This window comes from Epinephelus moara, chromosome 12 (assembly GCF_006386435.1).
Source record: "Epinephelus moara isolate mb chromosome 12, YSFRI_EMoa_1.0, whole genome shotgun sequence".
NCBI classification, from domain to species: domain Eukaryota; kingdom Metazoa; phylum Chordata; class Actinopteri; order Perciformes; family Serranidae; genus Epinephelus; species Epinephelus moara.
Window position 1 is genome coordinate 948,355 of NC_065517.1, and position 14,068 is coordinate 962,422.

The 14,068-nt window shown below is 41.0% G+C and overlaps 1 protein-coding gene across 22 annotated transcripts in view; it reads left to right on the top strand.

Annotated features, from left to right (window-relative positions):
* LOC126399070 (adhesion G protein-coupled receptor F5-like) overlaps positions 1-14,068 on the top strand; it is a 155,030-nt gene that overhangs the window by 40,370 nt on the left and 100,592 nt on the right. For 19 of the 22 annotated variants that reach the window (XM_050058838.1, XM_050058823.1, XM_050058824.1 and 16 more), the window contains 11 exons: positions 1,689-1,853; positions 7,785-7,928; positions 8,018-8,188; positions 8,428-8,469; positions 10,357-10,509; positions 10,645-10,815; positions 11,138-11,188; positions 11,297-11,449; positions 12,280-12,450; positions 12,751-12,792; positions 12,881-13,021. In XM_050058838.1, the coding sequence (XP_049914795.1) occupies positions 1,689-1,853; positions 7,785-7,928; positions 8,018-8,188; positions 8,428-8,469; positions 10,357-10,509; positions 10,645-10,815; positions 11,138-11,188; positions 11,297-11,449; positions 12,280-12,450; positions 12,751-12,792; positions 12,881-13,021 (1,404 nt within the window). The remainder of the gene's footprint in view (positions 1-1,688; positions 1,854-7,784; positions 7,929-8,017; positions 8,189-8,427; positions 8,470-10,356; positions 10,510-10,644; positions 10,816-11,137; positions 11,189-11,296; positions 11,450-12,279; positions 12,451-12,750; positions 12,793-12,880; positions 13,022-14,068) is intronic. The other 3 variants (XM_050058837.1, XM_050058840.1, XM_050058845.1) reach the window with 3 other exon arrangements.

A 14,068-nucleotide genomic window follows, 5' to 3' on the forward strand; every position in this document is an offset into this window, starting at 1 on the left:
AATGCATTTTAATTTTCAAATTTTACATTTCAAATTGAATTTTGGTATCTATTTGCTGGGGCATATTTTGAAAATTAAATCTCAAATGTCTTTTTCATTTTAATTAAGTGAAAGAATGAGCAGTCTTGAAGAAGAAAATGCAAATGCAAATAGGAAGATTGATGACTAATTTTATTTATGAATCAAATAATGCAGCCACATTCTTAAAATGAAAAAGCATTTCTGCAAATGCATTTTAATTTAAATATTGGTCACGATTCGCTTCGATAGTGCTGTTCCTATTAATTCCTTAAAATCACTTCCTGATGGGTTTCTGTCTATCATATATTGTTATTTCTGTCATGAAAGGATTTCTTGTATTTGACATGACATTACAGTTTCTTACAAGAATGCCTCTAACCAGTTGTCTGCTTTGCATTAAAGGGAAAGTTAAGATTTTTTGTCAATGGGTTATATAGGGTACTTATCCATGGACATTATAATACATACAGTAGATGTCAGTCGGCTCACCCCCACTTTGGAGAGGCAGGCCGAGGTCCGACATGGAAGCTAAGTAATCTACTGCTGTGGAGGGTTTTGCAAGAAAATGTATTTTAGCCACCTAAAAGAGTCCCATGTATAAATTCAGTATCAGTTTAAGTGTACGCTATATTTAGAATATTTTCACTGCTCCACATTAATGTCAGATAGTGATTTCCAACGGGAAAATGATCCCCTTATGTCGCCCTCTTCAAAGCTAAACTACATTGAGAAAAACAGTGATTTAACATCATTGAACACAGGAGCTGCCTCCAACAGTTATCGTGTTTGTATTAATGCGACTTTTTGTGTTTAAAGGGTTAGTTCAGATTCACCGAAATCACAGAAAAACACAAACTAACTAACTGTTTTTGTCAGTGGAGTCTGGTGGCTTTGACAAGAGCAGAGATGGGTAACTGAAGCAAATATCAGAATGAGCTGTCTGATGGAAAGATTAAGCAGTAAAAATGCAACATAGCATACACTTAAAATGATGTTGATATTTTTTGGTGGGACTTCTTTAAGGAGGCTAAAATACATTTTGTTGCTGACCCCGATCCAAAGCAGTACATTGCTTAGCTTCTGGGTCAGACTTCAGCCTGCTTCTTAAAAGTGGGGGCGTGCCGACTGACAAGGAACCAGCACAGCAGCTAAAATCATGCACCTGTTCTCTTGACCCTATCACGACAGCTGTTCCAAGTTTATTTGTTTTACACATGACATTTCATATTATACAGTCCTTCCTTCTTACAAAGTGGACTTCCCCTCCTTCAATCAGTGAGAGGCAGGACTTGTCCAAATACTTCTGAACTGCCACTGTATGTCAACAAAAAAAGTTCCTCCTGGGCTTTACAGACAGGGCAACAGCAAGTCCTGTGCATACACGCACAAGTTAAAGTTCAACATACTAAATCCTGCAGTCACTGGGCCACATAGGGAACCCAACCCTGCCCAGTGACTGCAGATACGAAAAACAGTAGGTGGCCTATCAATGATTGATCTGATAGTTGTTACATTTTCCTCATAGTTTTAACCAAGTGTGAAATACATATCAAGAAGGCTGTGGATGGATGAAAATACCACGTCTTTGAACACCTTTAACACCTTTAATCACTGAGTAGTTTGTGCTTTCTTTTCTTTGTTCTCATGAATGTTTTGTCATTGTTTAGTGTGTTATCTAAATGGTACCAACTCCCAGTGCCGATGTGAGGAACAGTATGTGTGGTCACATGGAGACTGTAATACGTATGGAGCCTGTGATGAGGTCATTGACGAAACGTGTGGGTGTATCAACAATATTCCAACCAATGGGCGATTCTGCAAGCCAAAGACAGGTGACAGAGACTTTGGATGGTTACTTCATGCTTAATGTAGGCTAATTATTAAATGTTCACTTTTACATTTCAGCAGCGTCTTCAACCTGATCTCACAGAAATATGTGAATTGACCACTACCTCTTTACACTGCATTATGTGGTGTTGGCAGTTAGTTAAAATTATCTGCTGGAATGTTGGATGTAATCCATTTTCATGTCCAGCGAGTGGATGTTCGCCAGAAGGTCTTCATCAGGGCTGGAGAAACAGGTCCAGCCCTAATGAAGACCAACAGTGGTCGAAACATGTTGGCTTTTTAATGAGTTGGCCATTATATTAAAGGCTTTTTAATCTAAACTTTCCTTCCTCATTCTCATTTTTGTTTGGAGTGCCTGGATTCTTTTCCTGTTTGCAGTGTTCACCATTGCTCGAAAGCAGAGCCGATGTTGACCCGAGTTTTGGCTCTTGCAGCATGGAGCTCTCTCTTAGTGTTAGCTTTTTCTGCTATATTCTTTCTTTTGCCAACTGATTTCCCTGTTGGAGCGGCTGGAGGTGGAAGCAGTGGTCCGCATTTGTCTGCCATTGTTACCGAGAAAAGTTTATATCCACAGGCGTCCCTGTTACTAGTTTATATCCACAAGTGTCCCTGTTACTGGTTTATATCCACAAGCGTCCCTGTTACTAGTTTATATCCACAAGCGTCCCTGTTACTAGCCTGTTTGTTGTCTCGGGTAAGTGGTAAGGTAAGTGCTGCTTTAACATAACAGAAGTAAAGTGCGTAAAAGTAAAATAGGTCAGCACTGATATTTGGTTTCACATGGGACACAAACAGCGGCCTCCTATTGTCATAACCCGGCTCAAAGGCAATGACAAAAACGGAGAGACACAGCGCAAACTCAAATACAAAAGTATATTTATTTAAACAAAGCAACATAAATAAACATAATGCAGGTATGGGGTGTGTTAGTCAGTGTGATCAGAAGTGTACATGTCGATGTGTGGAGCATGCGAGGTGTGGTGCTGTGGAGATAACCTAAATGAAAATAGAGTCAAACAAAAGTACGGGCGCTGGCGGAGAGAGAGAGAGAGAGAGAGAGAGAGAGAGAGAGAGAGAGAGAGAGATTTTGATTTCTATAGTTCCTGTATTTTACGATTTAGGAACCCGCATTTTGATCAAAAAATGATTAAAAAGCACAGAGGAAATACAGTACATCTGTTAAAACCAATATTAAAATTCAAACTAAAACCAAAAAAGTCAATAAATAAAAATAAATAAAACACATAGATTAGGTCGTGCAGACGGGGTTAGAGAGATGTATCACATGAGATGATTAGAGAAAACCAGAGTGTTGTCAGTGACTGAACACAGTGTGTTGGAATGAGTCCAGGTCTTAGTGAACTTGTCCATGTCCTGCATCTGACTGTAATATTTAAAATCTATTTGGACCCTGGCCTTCACCATCCTGCTGAACAACAGCACTACATCTGTATCCACCATGTCTTTCCTCTTCCTACTCACATATACTGCCATCTTAGCCTGCCCCAGAATGAAGTTTAAAAGTTTGCACTTCCTTTTTGCTGCCTTTCTGTACTTAAAACCCAAGATAAAAACCTGTACAGAGAACTTTTCTCCAGCACTGCTGAAAAGACTCTTCAGGAGGGTGAACAGAGGAGTGAGACGTGTGCACTCACTGTAGCAGTGGAAGACTGTCTCCCTCTCACCACAGAACACACACCGGTCAGTGTGCCCTGGGGCAATGATGGACAGAAAGGAGTTCACTGCTACTATGCCATGCAGTACCCTCCACTGCAGGTCTGCCACTTTCTTAGTCAGAGGGCCTTTATAAAGACTCCTCCAAGAGGGCTTCACCTCATCGCCCAGCTGCAGGTGACCCCTCCATGGAGTGTCCACACGGTTCAAAGTCCTTTCATTCAGACACTTGACCATGACCATGTACAGGGCCTTGCCAGTGGCCTCCTGCAGGCTTAAAGTGCAGTGCTGTGCATTTAAAAACCAACCAGAGCAGTCTTTAAAAAACGGACAGACAGTGACAGAAGGAAATGGATCGTCAGTGCAGGGGGCAATAAAACCTTGGGAGTGCCGGCTCAGTAGGAGGTGTTGGTGTCCAGTCAGGCAGCCTCTCCAATGCTCCAGCAGTCTGCCCATGCTCCTCACGGACCGGATCCCCACACCAGCTGTCAGGGCAGCTGCATCTTGTAGTCCAGCTCCAGTCAGGTGAACCACAGAGCCCAGAGTCGTGATCCTGGCCTGACAGAAGATGTCCCTCATTGATATTCCTGCCCAGACAGGGACTTGAGCTGTTCTCCATAAAGCACGGGCTCCTGGAGCAGCCAGTGAAGGGAGACTGTGTTCTTCTCCCTCGCCATCGACTTCCACACAGTGAAGGCTCCCCGGTAGAAGGGTGGCAAGGTACGGAGGTCTGCTGTGCTGAGGTCCATGAGGAACAGATGATATTTTAGACCCAGGCCAGCAAACTGCTGGAGGATCACGTGGGCCAGCGGTCTCCAGACCAGATCCTTGGGGCCGTACAGCAGTCGCTGGATAAACTGCAGCCGGAAAGCCGCTCCCCTACTGGCCAAGTGGACAAATCCTTGACCGCCCTCCTCTTTAGGGAGGTAGAGGACAGCTTGAGGGATCCAGTGAAGTTTGTGCCAGAAAAACTTGATCAACATAGTCTGTATTTTCGAAAGTAGGTTAGGAGGAGGGTCTACACAGGCCAATCTGTGCCACAGAGAGGATGACACCAAGTTGTTAATGATGAGTGCCCTCCCTCTGTATGACATGCTCGGTAGCAGCCATCTCCACCTCCTGAGCCTGCCTTCCATCTTTTCTAGCACGTTGTCCCAGTTCTTGTTTAAAACACTCTCCTTGCCTAAGAACACCCCAAGGTATTTTATGCTCCCTGTCTTCCATGTCAGTCCTTCTGGTAAAACCAGGTTGGTTGTGGGCTTGTTGCTGATCATTACTGCTTCGCTCTTGCTCCAGTTCACCTTTGCTGATGACATCTTGTTAAACAGTCCAACGTTCCTTTTTATTGTGTCACTGTCTTTTTGTGTGTTTACTATTAAAATGACATCATCAGCATAGGCAGACAGTTTAAAAACAGCAGGACATTCATTAAAAACAACACCATTGATATCTTTTCTTAGTTTGTGGAGCAGAGGCTCTATGGCTAGGGAGTATAGCATCCCTGATAGGGAGCATCCCTGCTGAACCCCCTCTCCACATTAAAAGAGCAGCCAGGCCACCATTAATCTTCAGTATGCCCACAATGTCACAGTACAGAACCTGGATCTTAGCTATGAAACCTGGGTTGAACCCAAAAGCAGCCAGCGCCTGCCTGCCTGTTCAACCCGGTCAAAAGCTTTTTCCTGGTCTATGGAAATCAGACCAGTATCTGTGCCTAATGTTCTAGAGACGTCCAAAACATGCCTAATTAAAGTGATGTTATCACTTACGGACCTGCCGGGCACACAGTAGGTTTGGTCCACACGGATGACCTCACTCACAACCTCCCTCAGCCTCAGGGCCAGGGCCTTGGATAGGATTTTGTAATCTCCACACAGCAGAGAAACCGGTCTCCAGTTCTTTAGGAGCTGCAGGTCTCCTTTCTTGGGGAGCATGGTGATCACAGCTCTCCTGCAGCTCAGTGGTGGTTGTCCCCAGTTCAGACTGTCCTGGAAAACCTCTAGCATGTCTTTACCAAGGCCCGACCAGAAGGACTTATAGAACTCCACAGGGAGCCCATCAATGCCTGGAGCCTTCTCATTGGCCTCATTGTGTGTAGTTCATTGACGGTCAGCTCGGAGTCCAGGGCTGTGTTGGAGGCAGCGTCCACCTGGGGCAGGTTGTTAAAAAACAGTCCACCCAGATGCCACCCATCAGCCGCCGCATTAGCCACCGCGCCCTGGAACCCTGGCCGCCGGCCCGCTGGATGCCGAAGTGCCTGGCTCACCGGGGGCCAAAGCCCCGGCGCGCCTGGATGAGGCACCGGGGCCCGGCCCCACAGCGCCTCCAGCAGCCTTCCTGGCCTCAGGGCAGGCTCGAGCCAAGTGCCCTTCAGCCCTGCAAACACTTGGATGTCTCAGATGTTACAAAAACGATGTAATTGACAGGGTTCTTACGCAAGTATGGAAAGCATGGAAATAAATTTGATCAATTTCCAGGTATTAAAAAGTATGGAAAATGAAAAATAAAGTATGGAAAAATATTTATGTTTCCAGACTATTATCACTGTTCTAAAATACTGTTTTCTAAAATAGAAAATAAGGTATTTCCACAAAAAAAATCAATCAATCCGGATCGTGTTTTATGCTGGGCCAAGCACAGTTTGTGTGAGAGCAAACGTCTCAGAAAACATACCGCCCCTTTTACCTGATTGACAAGTGGTATGTCCAGTCCGCTCCCCCGTGACCCTCCTCCAGTCCCCCAGGTATCAAGTTTCACTCCAATACTGCACCTTCGACAAGAAGACGAGTTTCACGTGGTTCACAATCGGTAGATGCAAGTTTCTGGATGGATGGCTTGACAATACCGTATATAAATACTGGTTGGCCAAGGATTCCCAATTCACACACAGAGCTAGATGCAAGCTTTGTGTGAAATCGTTTGACATCGCCAAGAGAAGGCGATTCTGAGCGGCATGAAAGGAAAAAACGTTGACGTCTCGTTACTGCATCGCTTGCACCCAGAGTCCCAACCTTTTTGCCTCGGCCCAGACATTGACGTTTTTATTTGCATGCCATTATGGTACTTGGCTACAATTGCCTATTAAGAATAATTAGATATGATGTGAAATATGATACACTGATATATTTACTCAGATGTCGCATATTCTCTGGGAAAAAAAAACGCCGAGAAGTCTGGAAATTAGGGTATGGAAAAGTATGGAATTTTGAAATTCCAAATGTGTAGGAACCCTGAATTGAATCCCTCTACCTTGAAGCTCAGAGACAGGTTAAGAGATCTTTGACTCCATCTGTGAGCACCATGAAGGTCTGCCGCCGGTAACACACAACGTGTTTTATCTCCGGTCGGGTTTTACTTCCCATCATCATCTTTATCGGGGAGATGACTCGTCCGTAGCGGGACAGTTCTGCGGCCAGATCCTCATTTTTAATCAATGGTGGCGCGTTGGAGATCATGATCCTCCACGCCGTGTTAGCCAGAGGAAACACCGGCGTGAAGGTATCATTGATCACCAGGCCACTTTCCACCACTTTCTCTGCCTTTGCCACATCATCCAGGAAGATGACTATGGCACTGTTCATTCGTGAGGCAGCTTTAACACCTTGGAACCCCACAAGCTCTACGATAGCATAGGCTGCATCTCCAACTGAACAGCTGACTGCCGGCAAAAGTTTGACAGCATGTCGCCTCGTCAGTTTCTGCAGCTCCTCCTCCTTCACTCGGGCATGATGCCTGCTGCCACACACACACACCGACCGACACAAAACTCACAAACTACACTAAAACATACACAACAAACAAACAAACAAACATAGAAAAGTTTGGAAAACACACTCACCACCGTCAATCACTCCACACTCACTCACGCTCACGCATGCGCAGAGAGAGAGAGAGAGAGCACGTCAGCCAGCACTGTTTATATCCGTCCACACCTGGTGGTGCTCGCAATCTGGATAATGAATGAGCTGTTTACCTCAGTAGAAAGACAACACAACACGTCACCAATTACGTCATCACAAGAGCATGTCAACCCCCTGAACCAACCCACACAGCCAAGCAGGGGCCGTCACAACCAGCCAGACCACCTACCTTCGCCGACTTTGTTGCTCTTTTTACTGCCCATTGGGTCAAAACATTAAGCACCGCCTATTTCGTGATGCTGTTGAACCACACAGTTTGTCCACCATGAAAAATGATCCTTATGAAGAAATAGTTTCTGATTACACTCTCTTTTCCAACAGTACCTCCGGTGATTAGTGAATACCAGATTTTCATTGAGGTAAACACTACAGATGCAGACCAACTGAGAAACACCCTGAAAACTATACCTTTTCCTGTCCAAATAAGCAACCAAATAAACATATCAGATGCTGGCATCACTACAGGTGAGAACACTTAGAGGGTAAAATTTGTGTTAGTGTCTATCTTCAACTTTTAGCCTTTCATAAGAGAAAATGTTATATTCTTTATGAAGTTTGCAGCCCATATGACACTGGGTTCCAGTGTCGCTGTGAGGATGACTACCTTTGGCCTTGTGACAAGTGTGCCATCTATGGGAAATGTGATGGTGATACAAACAGCACCTGTGGGTGCATCAAAACAATCCCCGTAGATAGACAGTACTGTCAGTCAATACACCATCAAAGTGAGTATGGTTGCACAATAATACCAGTTTTAATTTGAATTTTCTACGTGATACATTCTAATGTAGAAACTAATGGTGAGTGAATGACTTTCCTTTGCTATATTCTTGTTTGAAAGTTATTTTATTTCAGTGGGTCCTCACAGGTTATATGTCTTTTTTTTTTTTTTTACCATGAAGGGGTATTTTAAGAGAAGCGCTTACGCGTCTTTTCACAAACATATCTTTGCTTCTCTCTACAGACTTTACAGTATGTTCTCTGACAACAACTTCACCATCAACAGGTAAAGCTGAGAAGACTTAAGGTTTTAATAACGTAACCAAGTTAAAGTTAAAGTTAAAAAGCGATTAAAGGTAATTTCATGTTCATGAAGGGGGTAAAAATATGGAGATGTATTTCATGTTTAATATTTATGGCATATATTGTAAAACAAGTCTACATGTCTGTAGAATAAGAGGTCAATTTGTTTTTCTCTGATGTTACTGGTAAAACGGGTTTGATGGGTACATTGCACAAATTTTTATTTTGCATTCATTTTATTTTATATTTTTTTAAAAATCAGGGATTACTTCTTTAACCATATATGTGTTGTGTTTGATTATTTCATTGAGAAGCCTTTTGCGATACATGGTGTTTGGTGTTTATATTTTGATTTAAAGGGGAAGTTCATTCTTGGGGGTCAACGCCACTGAGGAAATCTGCGCCTAATTAAATTTTTTAAAAAAGCCCTGTGTGATTTATCGTCACCGTCCAAAGTCTTAAGCCATTCCATAAACACAATTCAGCCTTGTCTAATCAGCGTTAACTCTAGCTAGGCTGGAATAAGCCTCAATTTAGTGCGTGCATGAGTATAAAAGCAGACCAGAACAGTCAATTGTTGAAAAGAGGATAATATGTTGCAAGAGGAAGGGAAAACGAGAGTCATGTTCCTCTCTCTGTCAGAACAAACCATGCTGATGGAGCTCTATGAAGAATATAAAAGGGGCAATACTTAACAAGGTGAAGGGATTGGCCTTGCAAAAAATGCAGACAGACCAAATGCATATGATATAAAACCCTCTTTATGTTTTTTTATTTGTATTTGATGATAAATGGACAGTCAGACAGGCTACAGTAAGACTGTGGCTATATTATCAGTAGGCCAGCTACAATCAGACTTGTGTTTAATGTTATGGTGTAGGCTAACTTAGGAGAACTGATATCACTACAATAAATTAACTGTAATTAGCCAAGTATGTTAAGGTGTGTGAAGCCTGCCTGACCTAACCTTTGGCTTATATTCATTCTTCTGTTACATCTCAACAGGAGTCATCTCAAAAGCAAGAAAGGATTGTAGCAACAAGTGAAAATTGAATACAAAAACATTTTCCAGAGTGATAAGCATAGCCTATAACTAACTATTAATTACTCAGTCCAGCACAAGGCATGATGGAAAATGTGGTTGTTGCCACATTATACAGTCTAAACTAAAGGGTGATCATGAATACATTGGGGATTAACTAAAATAGGTTGGCCTGTGTCAAATAACCATTTGGCTTTTTTATGCAATAAAAGTGGTAAGATATGATTTTTAAAACTTCATGCTTGGTTACATTGTGAGTAAATCATCTGAAACATGGGATAAAAATGTTTCCAATGTGAAAATGTACCATATAGAGCTGTCTTTTGGGATTCTTTGACATGCAGCTCCACAAAGGTTAACAGCTAGCCTGCCATGGAGCAGACTAGTTCAGCAGTATAAGTTACCATGGGTATTGAGCAGGGATTCATATGAGCCACAGTAATGGAACAGTTCTCTCACTTAAACTACTAAGACTTATTGAAATAAGCCAGGCTTTTCCTTGAGCTGCCTCAATGGAAAACCCCTCTGTTTTTTTCTAAGTTTACACACGTTAAGCTACACTAAAGGAAAGCTAAGGAAATGTACTCTGGGATTCAGAGTTAATTTCTGAGTAATTTAATTCTTAAAGAACTCAGTGCCCTGCCCACACTACTTTTATAGAAGGCAGAAGTGGTGCAATAAGGTAAACAAAACAAAGCATGACTGAAAAACGTATGATCAAGAATCTGATTTATCTATTATCCATTTGATTTCTATTACACTTCTCTTCTCACCATGATCAAACTGTTGTAAGGTGTCCAATTGTTCTTCCCTAATATCTCTCTGCAGCTCCCCCAGTTGTTTACGAATACATCCTTTCTGTTGAGTTGAACATCTCAGATGTCACACTAATAAACCAACTCAGGATCATTTTGAAAAACATCAATTACCCCATCAACATCAACAACCAAATACAAATCAACAACGTCAACATTTCTACAGGTAGGAATAACGACTGTACACAACTCATTTCAACCGTTATTTATAGTGATTTTCTCTTAGACTGTTTTCATCTGTTATTTTATTCTGCTAAATCTGCTTTTTTAACAAAACACTGATGAATATCTATGTCTCCAGTTTGCTCTCTGAGCAGTGGTGGTTACCAGTGCAGATGTGAGGACCAGTATCTTTGGTCATGTGACCAGTGCTTTACGTACGGGTCCTGCAACAACATCACTGATGACACATGTGGATGTATCAGTGCCATTCCCCCTGATGGAATATACTGCCAGCCTGCTGATTGGAACAGTAAGCTGTTTTAACCAGGCTGTACTGGTTTGTTGAAGCATTGAAACATACTGTATATATGAAGGGAAAAACTACAACCTTTTTCAGCTTCTCAGTCATGATTCCTCCTTTATTGCAAATAACTAATTGCTTCTGTTACTGTACATCTAACTCTTGAAAGAAAAGAAGAGGTGATATCATAATATCCATTCAATCTGTTGGTACTCCTCCTCAGTGTTGACATTTCCTAACTGGTAATGCCTTCATTTAGCAATCAAGACAGCATAATTTTACTAACACAAAGCCCTATATTTCCTTTTCTTCTCTCTCTGTCTACAAACAGACTTCACAGCTTGTCCCCTAACAACAGTCTCTCCATCACCAACACCAACAAGTAAGCCCGAGAAGATAATAATGAATCAATAATTATTAATAACATACACATTCAAAGTAATGCAGCTAATATGACCGTTTCCATCTGCTTCATTTTCTCTCGCTGCAGCTCCTCCAGTTGTTTATGAATACATCTTTTCTATTGAGTTGAACATCTCAGATATTACAGTAGTAAATCAACTGAGGAACATTCTGAGAAACATCAATTACCCAATCAGCATCACCAACCGAATACAAATCAATGATGTCAGCATTTCTACAGGTAGGATTTTTGTTTGAATCTGAATTCAATGGATTAAATGTTTTTGTAATAATGGTATATGGAGGATTGTAAGGGGCATAAATAAATATGTAAAAACATATATAATCAAATGCTTAAAGAAATAAATAAACATATAAATATACAAAACTAAAAAATAATTATACAATTTAAGGCTTAAGAAATATATAAATACATAATGAATATTGATAAATAAATGATTAAATAAATAATTATCATTATTGCGATCGCAATAATTAACGCAAATTCAATGAAAGTCCGCAATATTTGTGGAGTCCCGCAATTTTTCCGCGTTTTTCCGCATTTTCTGGCCGACCAGAGGTCGTCGCGCATGCAACGTCATTTGAAACGTCATCAAGTACGCTAATGGTATTGCAGTATGGAGAAACGCTCTGTATTGACATAAGAATTTGCACTGTTTAAGCATACAATATGTGTTGAATGTATTAAAATGTTATGGTTACAGAAGATGTAGCTTACATGTTTTACAGTCACATTGTCTGGTTTTAGAGCTAAAATATTCACTCAGGATTTTTTGCAACATTATTGGAATCCATGTTTTGAAACGAATTAAATAAAAATTGTATAGATTTTGAATTAATTTGTTTTAAAATGTAATGCTTTGTTACAAAGTTGTATAGCATGCAGCATTTTACTTTGAAAAGTTAATGTTTTGTATAAATGTAATGCTTGCCATGATGGCTCATATACCTGTACTTAAGCTGTTCACTTGTGATCGGATGACCCAAGATGCATGTTAATACCAGGTGTAAACAGGCTCCAAATCTTGTATTTTTCATTACTATCTCCAGTTTGCTCTCTGGGAAGTGGTGGTTACCAGTGCAGATGTGAGGACCAGTATCGCTGGTCATGTGACCAGTGTTTCCTGTACAGATCCTGTGACAACATTACTGATGACACATGTGCATGTATCAGTGTCATTCCTCCTGATGGACAATACTGCAAGCCTGCTGATCAGCACAGTAAGCTGTGCTCTATCAAACACTTTAAAAGAAACAAAGTCTTTGAACAAAGAATTGATTCATGTCATCACAGTTCTTATCTAATTTACATATGACATGACTGTCTCAGTCAGACTGCCTGATGAAAAGTTATATGGTATTATTGATTTGTTTCAGTTTGTACAGCAAGATCTGAAGTATCTTAATCTTTACTTTTGAGATGAAAAAATGTTGTCTATAGTCCACAGTATACCCAACAGTAACAACAGTGTGTTTGTGCACTTGTTCTTATTCAACTTTTCTTTTTCTTTTTCCTGACAGGATTCACCTCCTGTCCTATTACAACACCCTCTCCATCACCAAGTATGACTGAGAAGACACCACTCATCGTAATAATCACAGTACAGATCAGAAATTATGGACATTAATTCCCTTTTTTCTGTCTCGGCAGCTCCTCAAGTCGTCTATGAATACCTGATATCTATTGAGTTAAACACCACAGATGTTACAGTAATAGATAGACTGAGGACCTTCAGTTACCCAATCAGCATTAACGATGACGTTCAAGTCTCTGACATCAACATTACTACATGTAAGTAGAATGCCTTTTAAGTGGACACATTTTCCACACTTTGATCTATTTTAAAAAGTAACACACATTGAATTTGTAGTTGGATTTCCATAATTGTCAGGGAAGATTTGTTTTTTCTTTTTAAAATCTCATTTGTTTTTCTCTTTCCATCTCTAAATTTGGCATGCATCATTTCTCAAGTTCTATGATAATGTTATGAACTAATTTTACATATTCCATTTCAATGTATTCTCATAGAACTGTTTGTAAGATATCCTATGAAAAGTGCAGGCACAACAGTTTGTATGACTGTTACGAATTTGTGCCCTACAAATTATGTTATGTTCTTAATGTACAGTTACATAATTAATGTAAAGTAAAGGAGGTTACGTTTAGGCAATAAAAGTTACTGAGATTAGGTTTAGGAAAAGAAACATGGTGAGGACGTACCTTAAAATGACTCACTCATGAAGTTTGTTTTTTGTGATCGATCCACCACCCTAACCTGCCTTGTTACAAGCGACAAGACTTTGGGTACTTTGCTTGTTGTGGGCAACATACAAAAAAATTATGAGAACAGCCTGCCTATTTCACTCATTCATTGCTGAGTAATCTATTTAAGTGTGACAAAATGAGTCCTAAGTTCAAATGCACCAGCTGTTAGTCATGAAACTCAATGGACAACATCAGAAGATGACTCTGACTGGAGAAACATCAAGAAAACCTTTAGAAAGCAGCTCAGAAAAATCCTGTTTTCCTCAGAGTTTGCCATACCCACTCAAACTGATGCTGTATCTTTATCTGACTTTACCACCTGACCATGCCGTCAGGTCATACCTGTATGTAAAGTCAGGTGACACCAGTGCTTAATTTGAGCCGGAACGTACTGGAACGCATACCAGGATTTTTGTCAGAAAAGGCCCTAGTGCCTTCTGGAACTAATTTGCATGGGTCTAGAACTTTTCACATCTAAAAACTACATACAGTATTGGCTGATGTCACTAGTGTTGCAGGGTGGAGTACCGTAGTACTACGGTGCCTCCCGTACCACTACTGTGGGATAAGTTC